Source organism: Choristoneura fumiferana, chromosome Z, assembly GCF_025370935.1.
Source record: "Choristoneura fumiferana chromosome Z, NRCan_CFum_1, whole genome shotgun sequence".
NCBI classification, from domain to species: Eukaryota; Metazoa; Arthropoda; class Insecta; order Lepidoptera; family Tortricidae; genus Choristoneura; species Choristoneura fumiferana.
This window is the reverse complement of record NC_133472.1, coordinates 15,425,949-15,439,715: the sequence shown is the minus strand read 5'-3', so window position 1 is coordinate 15,439,715 and position 13,767 is coordinate 15,425,949. Positions and strand designations below refer to the sequence as shown.

General features: G+C 37.8%; 1 protein-coding gene across 5 annotated transcripts in view; it reads left to right on the top strand.

The window, feature by feature from the left end:
- The window catches only part of pbl (epithelial cell transforming 2 pebble), a 35,648-nt gene extending 21,884 nt beyond the window's left edge, over positions 1-13,764 (top strand). For 3 of the 5 annotated variants that reach the window (XM_074088940.1, XM_074088949.1, XM_074088973.1), the window contains 13 exons: positions 63-342; positions 414-529; positions 629-756; positions 1,147-1,317; positions 2,269-2,384; positions 2,674-2,834; positions 3,582-3,722; positions 3,811-3,940; positions 6,827-6,981; positions 7,780-7,890; positions 9,790-9,885; positions 11,957-12,103; positions 12,244-13,764. In XM_074088940.1, coding sequence (XP_073945041.1) covers positions 63-342; positions 414-529; positions 629-756; positions 1,147-1,317; positions 2,269-2,384; positions 2,674-2,834; positions 3,582-3,722; positions 3,811-3,940; positions 6,827-6,981; positions 7,780-7,890; positions 9,790-9,885; positions 11,957-12,103; positions 12,244-12,366 — 1,875 coding nt within the window. In that variant the 3' untranslated portion in view covers positions 12,367-13,764. The remainder of the gene's footprint in view (positions 1-62; positions 343-413; positions 530-628; positions 757-1,146; positions 1,318-2,268; positions 2,385-2,673; positions 2,835-3,581; positions 3,723-3,810; positions 3,941-6,826; positions 6,982-7,779; positions 7,891-9,789; positions 9,886-11,956; positions 12,104-12,243) is intronic. The other 2 variants (XM_074088956.1, XM_074088965.1) reach the window with 2 other exon arrangements.
- Positions 13,765-13,767: the final 3 nt, after the last annotated feature.

Below are 13,767 nucleotides of genomic sequence, written 5' to 3'. Positions count from 1 at the left end.
GCATTCGTTTTATTGTAGTTATTGTCAGAAATCACTGATGAAATGAATAATATCGTGTGCAGTATTTGGAAGAAGTGTCCCGGAGATCGTCAGTAGGCGGCGCAGGCTCGGGTGCGGGCGGCGGCGGCGGCGCTGGCGAGGAGGCGGCGGGCGGCGCGGGCGCGGGCGCGGCGGGCGGCACGCCGGCGCACCTGCAGCGGCAGCGCAAGCGCAAGCTGCGCGGCGGCGACGCGGCGTTGCAGAAGCGGCGCTCCTCGCTCAGCGACACCGTGCTGCTCAGCATCTCCGGCAACCTGCTGCTCGACTACACGCCCTCGCCCGACAGCAAACAGCTACTCGAAGGTAAACCAGAACTACACGCCTCGCATACTTATACCCACAACCGAAATACTCATGTACTAATACTTTTTTAGAATCCGAAGTGCCTGACAATGTGGTTCGAAAATTGATGTCTCCTAGGCAACAAGTATTCATGGAGTTACTACAGACGGAATCGAATTATGTTGGAATTTTACAGACAATTGTAACTGTAAGTATAACGTTAATATTTAAAATCTATTCATTCAATTATTTCAAATAATTCAAAATCTCTTTCTGATGTATCATTTCATGATGACGTATTTTTTAGATGTTCAAGCACCCATTAGAAGAAATGGCTGAAGAAGATAATAGCAATGGTAAAAATCAGGCACTACTGAACAATACGGAACTAAAAATTATTTTTGGAAACTTACCGCCTATTTATGAACTACACCAGTGAGTACAATTTCATTTAAATCACTTAGTTTTTATTCTGTTTAATTGAAATTTAACTGGCTAAGATGTTCGTACGGTACGGTGCGACCCGCAATGTTTTTTTTGCGCTTTGTGACAAACGATCAGTCTTTTCTTTATGAGAGAGTAAATTGGGAAATAATGGAGTATACTAGCTTAGTGAGAGTGAGTAAAGTAGCAGTTGCATGGGGATTGTAAGCATCTTTACTTGACGTCAGTAATGACATGCATGGGAACGGTTGTGTACACTAACTGCGAGTTGTTGGATCCGAAGATAGAGCTAACTCTTACTTCCCTCACGTTGGGGGTTGTCCGATGGATATATTGACTTGACGCTACTGTAGTGTTGGTAACGGCGTGTTGGTGGCGCAGGGGCATGTTGAAGGAGCTGCGTTTCGCGCAGGCGCACTGGAGCGAGGAGGTGAGCATCGGCCGGCTCATGCTGCGTTTCACGCCCGACATGGTCAAGGCTTATCCGCCCTTCGTCAACTTCTTCGAGAACACCAAGGAAATGCTGCAGCAGTGCGACCGTGAGAACCCCAGGTGTATATATTTTTGATGCAAACAACTCATCGACTTCTATAAAAAGAAAAGTTCTGACTCATCATAGGCCAGACCTAACGTTCTGTAAATTACTCATTGTTCTGTAAAGCTGTTCCAAGATCCCAGAGCCGCCAGACGTAACTTATGTTCTGAAGGACAAAATTTAGAAAATAACTTAATGTCGGACGGCTGTGGGATCTTACTCAATTAAATATTGCATATTTTTTCCCTTCATGATGATGTAGACAAGGAATATGGTCGGATTTTTGTAGGATAGGGGCCTATTTTAATTTTAAACATTCACGGGTGTGCAATAGTAGGTATATTTTTTATCGAGGGACTAAAATCAAGCCAATATACAAGGTGTTTGGTAGCTACGTGCAAAGCTTTAAGGGGGTGATAGCCGAGGTATTTTTGAACATTTTTAGCCATATATGTCTTAACAGAAATTTGTTTTTTTTTTATTGAAAATTTAGAAAGTTTAGGTAAATACCCAGAATTTGATAGTCAGTATTGACTAATATTGCCCCAATGAGCGTTAATTTGTAAACAAAATCTTTTACTTCGGATAGTTTAATTTAATTTTAAGTTTAATTTCGGATAATGTGTATTGGAATAAATAGAATGGCGCCACCTTCTATGCGGAAAAAGCATAGAACTAAGACCACGTAGACTAAGAACGTAACATTTTCGTCATGACGTCATTTCGTTTTATTTTATGCCAAAAACTAAGCAAGTACTGGCTGTTTGAGTTTATCTAAGTCACTCGGAAGTAAATTAAAAATTAATTACTTTTACTCCCAAGGACTAAAGTACTCACTTTACTCCCGCCTCTTAAGGCTATATTGACCTACTTTTAGAGCATGAGAAGTGAAAAGATAGATTGTAATCTATAATGTTCGCGTGAATTTTTGCAAGTAATTGTTTTAAGTATTTTTTTCTTGCTTTTAGATTTCATGCATTCTTGAAAATCTGCCAAACCAAACCAGAATGTGGCAGGCAAAGTTTACAAGAACTTTTAATAAGACCAGTGCAGCGATTACCCAGTATTAGATTGCTACTCGATGGTAAGAACCCACATAACTAACTAAATTTTAATGACTTTCATTTTTCTGCTTAAATCCTGAAATTACTTTCCAAGTGTCTCCTCTTTTTTTCTTACAACTCTTACATCTAGTTCGAATCCAAGAGATATTATTTCCGTTTTCTTCTCATAATTAAATGTCTAATTTGCATAATTTACACTGCGCAGCTGACTAAGCGCACCGAGCAGCGTGAAATAGCGTGTCTTGTGTGCCGCCGAGTCCGTATTGTTACGTTTACTCGGCAAGTTAACAGTGTTGGTGGTGTTGTCAGATATCCTGAAGCACACGCACAAGAACAATCCGGACCACGCGGCGCTGGTGGCGGCGCTGGCGGGGCTGCGCGAGGTCATGTCGCACATCAACGAGGATAAACGCAAGACCGAGGGCCAGCTGCAGATGTTCGACATATACAACGATATCGACCAGTGCCCGGTTGGTTGCATGCTACAATACACTCACGCTTATCCTATGTCTACTCAAATAGGTTACGCAGGCGCGGCTGCCAACAATTGTTGTTGCTGCTGTCAAGATGCGCCGTTGCTACCCAAAATTTTGAAGTTTTTGAGCAAGTATAATGTGTATTCGCTCTAGGTCATGCACTAGCCGTAACACCATAATAATTCCGTTGTCAGGCAGTACCTCCCCACTGAATATATGTATGGTTACAAACACCCTTGCTACAGTTAAGCAATGTACAGGCTGATTCACAACAGCTGGCACGAATGGATTGAATGAATGAATGAAAGTATCTGTGTGTTACATATTTGAATACACTTCACACAAATCGCACATGAAATCAAAAACTGGCTTAACGCAAAATTTGGGGCTTTTTTTCTTGATTTTTCTGTATACTTAATTCAAAATGCCCCAGATTTTGAGTTAGGACAGTTTTGATTTCATGTTCGAAATGTGAAAATATCATGCATCTGTAATTTTCCTAAAATAATGTCTGAGTGACATTTTTTTAATATAAAATGGCTTCCTGAGTAACATTACTTTCGTTCAATCCATGCGTGACAGTGACAGCTCTTGTGAATCGACCTGTAACAAAGAGCATATAACCACTACGTACCTGTAATACTGAGTGATACTTAAATTTGGCATATTATAATAATGGATCGAATATTAGCCTATCGTTCTACGCGCACGGATTTTCTTTAACCTTGCTTTTTATTACAGGCGCATCTAGTTTCTTCACATCGATCGTTCATAGCTCGGTGCGAAGTCGTGGAACTGTCGAAGGAGCTCTCCGGTAGAGGGGACCACCTCGTTCTGTTCCTTTTTACCGACACGATGGAGGTGTGCAAGAAAAGATCTAAAGTAAGTTAAAAAAAAAGAACTTGTAAGTTTTAATTCTGTACTTTTATTGTGACGATATTGTTTTTTTTTAAACACAATTTTTGTTCAGGCTTTCAACAGCAAGAGTCCCACCAACGGCACGAGCACGATGCGGATAGGCTCGAGCAAGCCGTACCGACACATCTCGCTCATGCCTCTCAGCACCGTGAAGCGCGTCGTCGACATACGAGAGGCAGAAGGTATGCTTGTGGTTTCAAATGTGTTAACGTTTTGGTTATAATATTACATTATAATGGGATTCAAGTTTTGCTATTTTTTAAGTGGTAAAATCTAGGAATAAATATTAAGTCAGGAAATGTAACTGCGTTATAAAAATCTAAGTAGGTGCAGCTTAAAACTAGTAATAGGGCTTAAAATCCGTACAACTTTAAATTATATCCAGGGATCATTTTTCTTTTGTAAGTAGAACCAAAATTATAATTATTATGGCCTGTCAAGTGTCAAGCAGGTCATGGGTTCGAACTAGGGCTCGCACTTCGGAGTTTTTCGCAATATTTGTGTGAATTTTACTTGTCATATGTATAAACTCTTGTTTCTACAAATTATGGCCAAGCTCATTGCCGCTTTTACTTTTCGTAGGCAAAATACACTACCAGTGATATTAGTTTGGTTCGACTTGTATTTTTTTTTTTGGAATAACATACACTTTTTCGTGATATTGTCGCGATGCGAAGCGACAGATGATGAGGAAGTAGAAATGAAGGCAGGAGATGATGTTAAAAGACATTTATTTAAAGTAAGATAGAAGCATGAGGCGAATGAAGGTGTTTTATTTGACTACAAATTTATAATGCATACCTACAAATATATGTCTTTATTAGACTAATGTAAGTGCGTAACGAAATACAATAATACGAACTTTACAAATATGTGATTGTTGTTTCATAAAATGTATCATATGCTTATACGCACGTAGTCTTCTGGGAATTTATCCATTTCTGCTACAATAGAAATAAGGTATAACTTTTTACCTTTGATACAATTCCGTCCAAAATATCATTAGATCTGTCATATAATAGTCATTGATCTCGTGTCTAAATAAAAATGTTTGATCTTGTAATTGACAAAAACTGTATTGCATAATAAAATACAGCTATTAGCTGAATCACCCTTTTTATGCAATCTCAGTTAAGATCTAGGTGTTTACCGACACGATGGAATGGTAAAAAAAAAACAAAATAATTCAGGCTTTCGCAGTCCCGCAACTCACGAGCCGAAAGCGTGAATTATGGCTCGTCCATCGGAGGTGCCAGTGTCTATGAACTTGCCGTACCAGCTAGACTCATTATATAATTATGACGAACGGCATACGGAACTGACTACGACCGACTTCGAGTCTGGTACATGTCGTGAGATAGCGCCGAGAGTGCATGGTAGATAGAAGGCACCTGTAACAATGAATACAAAAACGAACAAACTAATAAATTTGGAAGTTGTAAAATAAGTTAAAAGAGTTATAAATGTTGTGAATTTACAATTGGCATTGTTCATATTTTACCAATGTACCCTGCTTCGAAAACCATTACGAGGGATAGGGTTTTTGAACAATTCCGTCCTATTCTGATTCAAAAATACTTAATTGTTACGAATATATAGGCAAAAATATGCTTGATCTTAGTTTGACCTTCGTATTTTCACTAAGGGATGAATCCCTTTACAATCCATAAGTATCTAGGTTTATCTATGGTATCTGTCACGCAGGGCCCGTATTACGAAGTGCAAAATTCGAACTTCGTATCTTGCCGTCCCGCTGACGCTTATATTATTTAATATATACTATAGGTATGTAAAAAACAGAATGTACTCTAGCAGGTTTCTTCAGTAATTTGTAAAAAAAATACATTAAAACATAATATTATATAAATGAAAGAGATAAGTCATTATGATATAAAACTGAAGAGATATATATATATCCTACTCGCGCCTATTACAACGTAGAAAGATCGTTCAGTTCGTTGAAATGGGTTTTTACAGAAAGACGCCGTAGCTTAACTGTTCGAAATAAAGAAAAAATATTAATAGTTTATTCTGAAAACCGCCTTAACTACTAAATTTTACTGCAGGTAATTTTTAATGTTATTTTTATTATTATGTCATGAGGCTTGGTAGTAAAGCTAGTTTTCAGTTTTTATTTGTGTAGTCCTCTCTTATTTTCTGTGGCAATCAATGATTATTATTATTATTATTGAAATACCCCCTACATGAGTTAAAATAAAATTTTATCATAGTTTGTATACAATTCGCGAGAGTTTGTTATTCAATAGGTAAAATATGGTTATTTTCAGACTAACCTATCTGTTTATCTCTACTCTTTCTCAAAACAATATATCCGATTGAATGTGACACGGACAGTTAAATATTAATTTACTTGGCCTTTCACTTGGTTTGTCATGTGACGAGACGTGGTATCTGATATTTAAATTGATCTATGCCATTTTATGCCAAGATATTCAAATTAATATCTTGAAATTATCTACATATATTAAAAAAAAAAGATAAAAAAGAGTAGTAAAAAAAGTGAACAATGCCAATTGTGCCTTCAAAGTCCCTTATCGGGTTAAGTAAAACTGATTTGAAGTGTGAGATAAAACTGGTTATAAAAACACTGTAATTCACTGCACTGTGAGAACTATTATGATTAGTGATCGAATAGGTATTTATGTCAAAAGAATAAGATATTTTAGCACGTCTTCATAGTACGGCTGTTGAGCTGAGAATGAATTTTGACATAAAAACAAAGTGAAAATTTTGAACAGAATTTTTATAAGGAACCGAAACATGAAATGAGGAGGAGGTTAAAAACCAACAAGGCTTCATCAGCCTTGTTACAATATTTCGTAATATCGTCACTCCCATGCTTTAGTCGCGAATCTGCTATTTAGCAAAAATAAGATTTTGAACTCAATGATTGTTTCCTTGGGTTCAAAATCTATTTTTTTCCTAGATAGCATTTCAGCATGGGAGGGACGCGATATCTTGCATGTCAGGAATGTGGTGAAAATTGTTCAGACTGAATGAAAATAATTAGTAGAAGAGCGGTGTTGTGAACTGGTGACTTGTTTCAGATTGTCACAACGTGTTCGCCCTGATGTGCCGCAGCAATCAGGAGCTGAAGGAGAAGCTGTACTCCTTCATGATCACGGACGAGGCGGTGGATAAGTCGCACTTCCTGCGCCAGCTCTGCCGCCAGATGGCCAACACCGTCTGCAAGGCCGATGCCGTACGTACCCCATTATGTTTTAAGTCAATATACTCGTAAAATGAAATGTAATGTATTTTATTTGCAAAACATGATGTTCATGTTGAGATGTTAAACGTATAAACGATTGATAGTCTCAATGACGACAATTACCTTATAAGAGTAGGCATGCAAAAAATGTTGAATATTATACAAGACGAAACAAGGATAATAATAATTAAATTCAATGTTGGAGATACCTTTATCTATAGTATCGGTTATATTGAGTAGTATTTTTTGTCTTAAGACCGGTAAGTAAGTAATTAAGAACGAGACTATTACAATCTGAGGCGATTTTCGTTATTTCCGTACCGTACATGAAGCACCTAATGCTTTTCATCACAGTTGTGAGGAAATAATAGTTATTTCTGTCACAAGCGAGCAAAATGTTGTATTTACGGCGAGGGCGGTACATTGAATCCAGAATTTAGCGAAGGATTCTACAACAGAATCCTGAGCGTAATGAGGGATTCAAGTGTTTACGCCCAAGATGAAAATAATTTTGCTCCCGATTGACTCATACAACTTTTCAGACTGACTATGACGAAAATTGAAATAAAAATATTCTAAAAATGTGCTACAAATACCTAATTATTAAAGAGACTACTCACAAAATGGCGTGGTTTTACAATTATCAACTTAAAAAAATTGCATTTGCAAAAAACACCTTGAACAGAAAAGTTGCACTTTAATCCCTCTCGTCAAGAAGGAAAAAATACTTTTCTGAATAAGAAGTGTGAAAATAAAATTGCGTAATCATAACATCCAACTTGTGCGCAGGACAAGTTCCTGGCGTCGCTGGAGTCGCACCAGCTGGACATCGACACGAGCGACCTGGCGCTCAGCACGCTCTCCAAAGTATCCAAATTCGCCGCGCGCACCAGGATCAAGGTACGGCCCGGTCACTCACGCGCAACGCCCAACGCTCAGGGTGTTCATAAACAATCCTAACAATATTTAATAATTTTAAGAGTTGTTATTTCATCGTTCACAACTCGTTTTTAGTCTTTGTTTACGTCTAACTGCTGGGCAAAGGCCTCTTCTTTTGACCATAACTTGTATTACTAGAACACGCTCCAGCGTTTGACAAGATAGCGTCAAAGTTGCGAGTGTGCTTTTATAAAAAAAACAATCACATACCTTCTATTGCGCCCAGGGCCCCAAGAGATGAGTTTTTGACTTTTGGGACGAGTAAGTAAATATATAATATAATTTTGACAAGCTCCATATACATATTAATTATACTTTTAGATTATCAGTAAACTCCTCGGCCGGCATTGAATGTATCAAAAATATGTACACCCCCCCTACCCCGGTTTCGTTTTATTCTGGTAACATATCATGCAACGGTCACATTAAATTTCATTGAGTCGTTTTAATAGATATGTAAATATTTCGTACTCTTTACAATGTTACTTATTTGAATAAAATTCACCAACTCTGTTGTGCAATAGCATGATGACATGTATAAGAATGATATGTATTTAGCTTAGCTTGCATTTCTAGTGATAACAAAAAACAGTAACTGACGTGGTAAGTGTTCAGTAGGGCAATAAAATGTAAGAATGCAACTGCAATAGTATCAATATCAGTATCAACTGTTATGTGTAACTAAGGCATGAAATCGGCAAACATGTTTTAACAATAGTAAACCTCAGTCGTTGATGGGCATACAGTCATTAAACTCATCAAAACGTATATTTACTAGAGTAAGAAGTCTATCATAAACTGCGCAAACAAAAATGTTGGGATGTGCAAAATCGAACAACTTTAGTGTACGTCTTAGCGTGCTTTTATTTGCACCTTTTTTCTAAAAAAAAAAACTGGTGATTTCTGAAAAATTATTATGATAAAGATATTATGATATGATGTACCTCAGCTTAGTTGATTTCTATTAAGTTGAGCCACAGTCGGCATTAAACACGACGAAGGGCTCTGAAATTCCTAAACAATTTGTTGCTGTATATGTATGTACCACATAATATATTTTTTGGGAAATGGGTTTAACTTAAAATAAGATATGTAACAATGACTTGATGTTCACTGCTATTATTTATAGAGAGCATTAGTATTCTGCCTTGCTGTACATTAGATTTTTGTGTAATTCGCATGGGCAATTATATGCACATGCACATTTCTTTGAAGAAACTTTCAGTCCTTGGGCAACGATATATTTATTAGAGTAGATTCCGACAACATTGTTGTTTTCTCATACTGGCTATGGAGGACTTTGGCCAACATTTGAATTTAAATATTTTAAATTTTTAGACGGTGTTTTTTTCACATGTTTCTTTTTAATAGTCTCCGGTCACGTTATTTTTCGAGTAAAACATTTTTCAATTTCAGTAAAATCCCTTCAGTTTGTTGATTAAGGCTTGGTTGCGTAATGAAGGGAAATATCAGATTAATGATTAAAATTAAATCTGAGCAATTTCTGTTGATATTACTAATTATCAGACATTTAGGGCCTGTTTCACCACCTGGTGACTAACTTTTAAGTGTCAGATAAAAGTAATGCCGTCTTTGTTTATTCGGACAAAACAAACAGAGACGGCATCACTGATATCCATTACTTAAAGTTAGTCGACAAGTGGTGAAACAGCCTCTTAATCTAGTGAATTACTAGTCAGTATAAAAAAACAGCAATTAGATAAGATGGGTTTCATAATACATAGATGTGCATTATTTAAGTTGGTATTCATAAGCGTTAGCAAATGTTGAGAAGTGGAGCTGGTTCCGACGGGGCGTGGAGAGTGTGGAGAGCGGTTAGTGGAGGCTGTTGTGTTGTAGCTGGAGGCGCTGGCCGGCGCGGGCGGCTGGCTGCGCGAGCCGGGGCCGGGCGGGCTGCTAGACACATGGGTATTGCGCGCTCACTTACTCACACAGGTCTGACGCGTCTCTGCCGCACTCCTCTCGCACCAAACACCCCTATTGCCCTCTTGCCCCTATCGACACTCCAGCCCATCCCATCACATGTACACCACTCTTAACTTCGTCATTGTAAAACTGATCCTTGTATCTGTGATTTGATTAATTACTTGAGCCGGATTTATATTTGTCTGATTTGCCGTATTGTGACGTTTCACTATTGGCTCTGCACGACATCAGAGCCACCTAGCGTCCGCAAGTTTGTCAGCCCTGAGGTTCTGACGTTTTGAAATTTCATTGCGACAAAAATCAAACCTATCACATATTAATTTACAATACAAAATTACTGTGATACCGTGATTTGGGTGGATAAAGGGCTGTGAATTCATTTTTGGTCCTTAAAATTAAATGAGGTAAGTAAAATTGATTCAAAAAGTGTGTTTTATTTTGGTTATGTCAGGGTTTGTTTACTTCATGTTTAGTCGTACTTTTATTGTAAAACAAAAAGATAAAGCTACTTTAATGGTTTCTTCAAATACTAGTAAACATATATAATTGTTCTTGTATCGCTAGAACAAATAATAAGTCCTTTAATTAGTCTCTTAATAAGTACTTTTTATTTATTCGTAGATCGCTAGTAATAAATTAAATATCGTTTTCAGATCATAATACGTATTATTTTGACGACCGATTTTGTGTGTATTACTCAATATAAAATTTCAACCACAAACCGTTTCAAAAGGAAAATTGTTGGTATCTGCTGGACATGTCCGGGATGTAGAGGAATTAAGAACAAAACAGGGACTGTGTTGAATAATTCAAGAAGACAAACATCTATTACTAAAATTAGGCAGTTAAGTCTACACAAATTACATTTTTTGTTAATGACAGATTCATATGAGTATGACAGATGACAGAGCCTTATTTCTACTTTTGGCCACTATTAGCGCTGCGATAGATTTAATTACCCCCAAATAGTACTTCGCACCCAGTTGTACACTTAGGGGCTATTTCAGCTCAGCACCTATTGATAATTTTTATGTGATAGGTCTAGGATCTGTTTATTTTTTTCATATTTATCTGTCACATCAAATAAATCTAACAGTCCTCACTGAAACGGGCCCCAAATGTGTTGAAATTTACAATGTCACAAAGTACCCATAAAACGTAAAGGAGATTGCCTTTTTTTTGTTTTTTTTTTTTAATGAGGAGGTTAAATGGTCAATTGTATTGTAGAGTCCATTGACGATAAATGAAAATAGTAGTAATAATATGAACTTACAGCTTATCGCAAAAAATATTTTCAGTTTCGTTTTACATGACGCAGGAATCAGTTTTTACTCCTAATATTTTCATTACTTCATTCCACTCAAACACCTAACTTATCCGTCAACATGTAAGTTATTGTCATTGTAGCGGTGTGTTAGTATGGGGATGGATGGGATCAAGGTTAGGTGACTTTTTCCCATAACAGGGCTGAAGGAGTGAATGTTCACAATTTACGCTTTGCTTGTATTCACGTGTTATTAACAATATTGTGAGCGTGCCATACCTATTAAGTGTCCATCCAAAGAACTTGTCATCGACTCGACTAATACTTTCCTGTTATGACGTTTCGTGTTTGTCGCATTTGGTACAGTCAGGAACTTTCATTTGCGGCCCGCTTAAGGTAGAATATCTTTCATCTTGTATGGCAACAATAGACTTTCTTGCGGAATGGCTTGCTTTAAGATCATGGCTGTATGTAATATTTTAAATATTTAAGTTCATTTTTAACATAAATAATATTAGACAAATCGATAGAGAAGTATGGGTTAAGGCTGCTGACATACACGTTATTTCGTGTTTTTATTTATATTTTTATGTTAAGTTATTAGGCTTGTAATAAAATATAATGTATTATGCAAACACTAAATAAAAATAAATGTCTCTATTTCATGGGAAGGCACACACAGTTCAAAAGTATTCGTTCATTATTCATGTACCTAATTAAGGCTAATTATTGCAGTCATAGCTGGCTTAGGGTAGAAGGAATGTATCAGTAGTGAGTGGTGGCGTTGGCGTGCTAAGATGTGGTCGCTTGTGACAGGTGGGGCGCGCGCTGTCGTTCAACAAGACGCCGTCTAAGCTGAAGCGCGCCATGTCGTCTATGATCTCACCATTCGGCTCGCAGGCCAACCTCACGCCCGCGTCGCAGCTCGCCCAGATGCGGCTTGCCAGCTGCAACAACATAAACGTAAGTCGTGCCCTTTGCTTTCTGCCTTTCACCCAACACTAACACAAACTTGTCTAGCAACAATAAAAAAAAACTCTATTCCTTGAATAATTTAGTTTGTTGAAGAAGTTACCGGGTGCTAATGTAGTGTTGTTGTCCAGGAGATGGGCACGAGTAGCGGCGGGGGCGGCGGCGCGGAGGGCGGCGAGGTGCTGGTGGCGCCGCTGTCGGTGCAGCCCACGCGCAAGGCCGCGGGCGCCGCCGCGGCGCTGCGCCGCTTCTGACGCCGCACCGCGCGCCGCGCCTGACCCGCGCGCTAGCCCGCCCGAACACGACTCGACGGAACTTCATGTGTGCTATGCATTGTGACAGTAGGCGAGACGCGAATTTTATGCGCCACAATATTGCGATGTTCCCCTGCCATATTTATCGAAATTACTTCGAATAACGTTAGCTCCACGTAACAATGAAGCTAACTCCACATTCATGTTTGTTATACACTGATGTGTGAAATGTAGAGTGAAGTGCAGCTATGTTAGCATTACTAGAGCCAGTTGTGGCCTTGTTTCTTGTGCCAAATTCTATCCATTTGTTACTTTAGTGTTATGTTGTAATTCGTATATCGTGTAGGTATGATATTAAATTTGAAACCATTGAAATAAAAGGTTGTGTCGTCTGCTTCTATGGATTTAGATTATAATTTATAAGTTAGCGGCAAGTCTAATGATGTATAGACAATAATATTTATTGATCTAAACATGTTTTTAAATATAATTCATAAAGAAATACCTACGAGAATTAAAGGTATTTGTGAAGCTGCGATATAATTTTGGCACGAGGGACAAGGTCCCGGCAGCCGCGCTGAGTGCCCACTGATGTATCGGAGGAGCCCTGCTAATGATGTATTTGATTACACGATATTTAATCATACTTGTTCAATTGTAGTATTGTTGAAATAATAATCCAGTGCTATTTGAAATTAAGATAGGTACAGGGATGTGGCAATGAAAAAGTTTTCTATATTTATGGAACGGTCAGACGAATTTCAACGAGTGCTTGGAGTGCCTTTGTAATATGGACGATTTGAATTGTTGGCGCAGGTTTATATTACTATAGTGTATTTGGTAGTATTAATGTATAAAATGTCACAATGTACGGCCTAATTTTATCGAGATCGAATACTAGGTATAGTGAAATCGAAAAGTATTGATTTAAATTAAAAAAAAAAAAACCAGTCGTTTGTGTTCTGCAGCTATCTCCACTCGCCTGGTGCTTCTATTTATTTACAGTACAGATTATAGCAAGTATAAGATGTTGGAGAAAACGAATCGAATATTTTATAATTGAACGTATTGGATATTTGGAGATTTAGTCTTTGAGAATATGTACATATCGTGATATTTTTTTAATTTTATCGTCAAAATAGGCATTTGATTTATAAGTAGTAATATATTATCTGATATCCGGCTGCTAATACTTTGTGTTCCTAACAGTAGCGCAGAGACGCTGCCCGCCGCCCTACCCTTGTTTCATCTGCGTACCTACTAAGTTTTATGGCGAGTCTCATTAAGGCTATCTTATCAGCAATCATTGTGTGTACACGTAAAGGATTGTACAAAGATCTATATTTATGATTATATTTAAATGATTGATAAAATAAACACATTTATTTTCAGTGAAAAGGG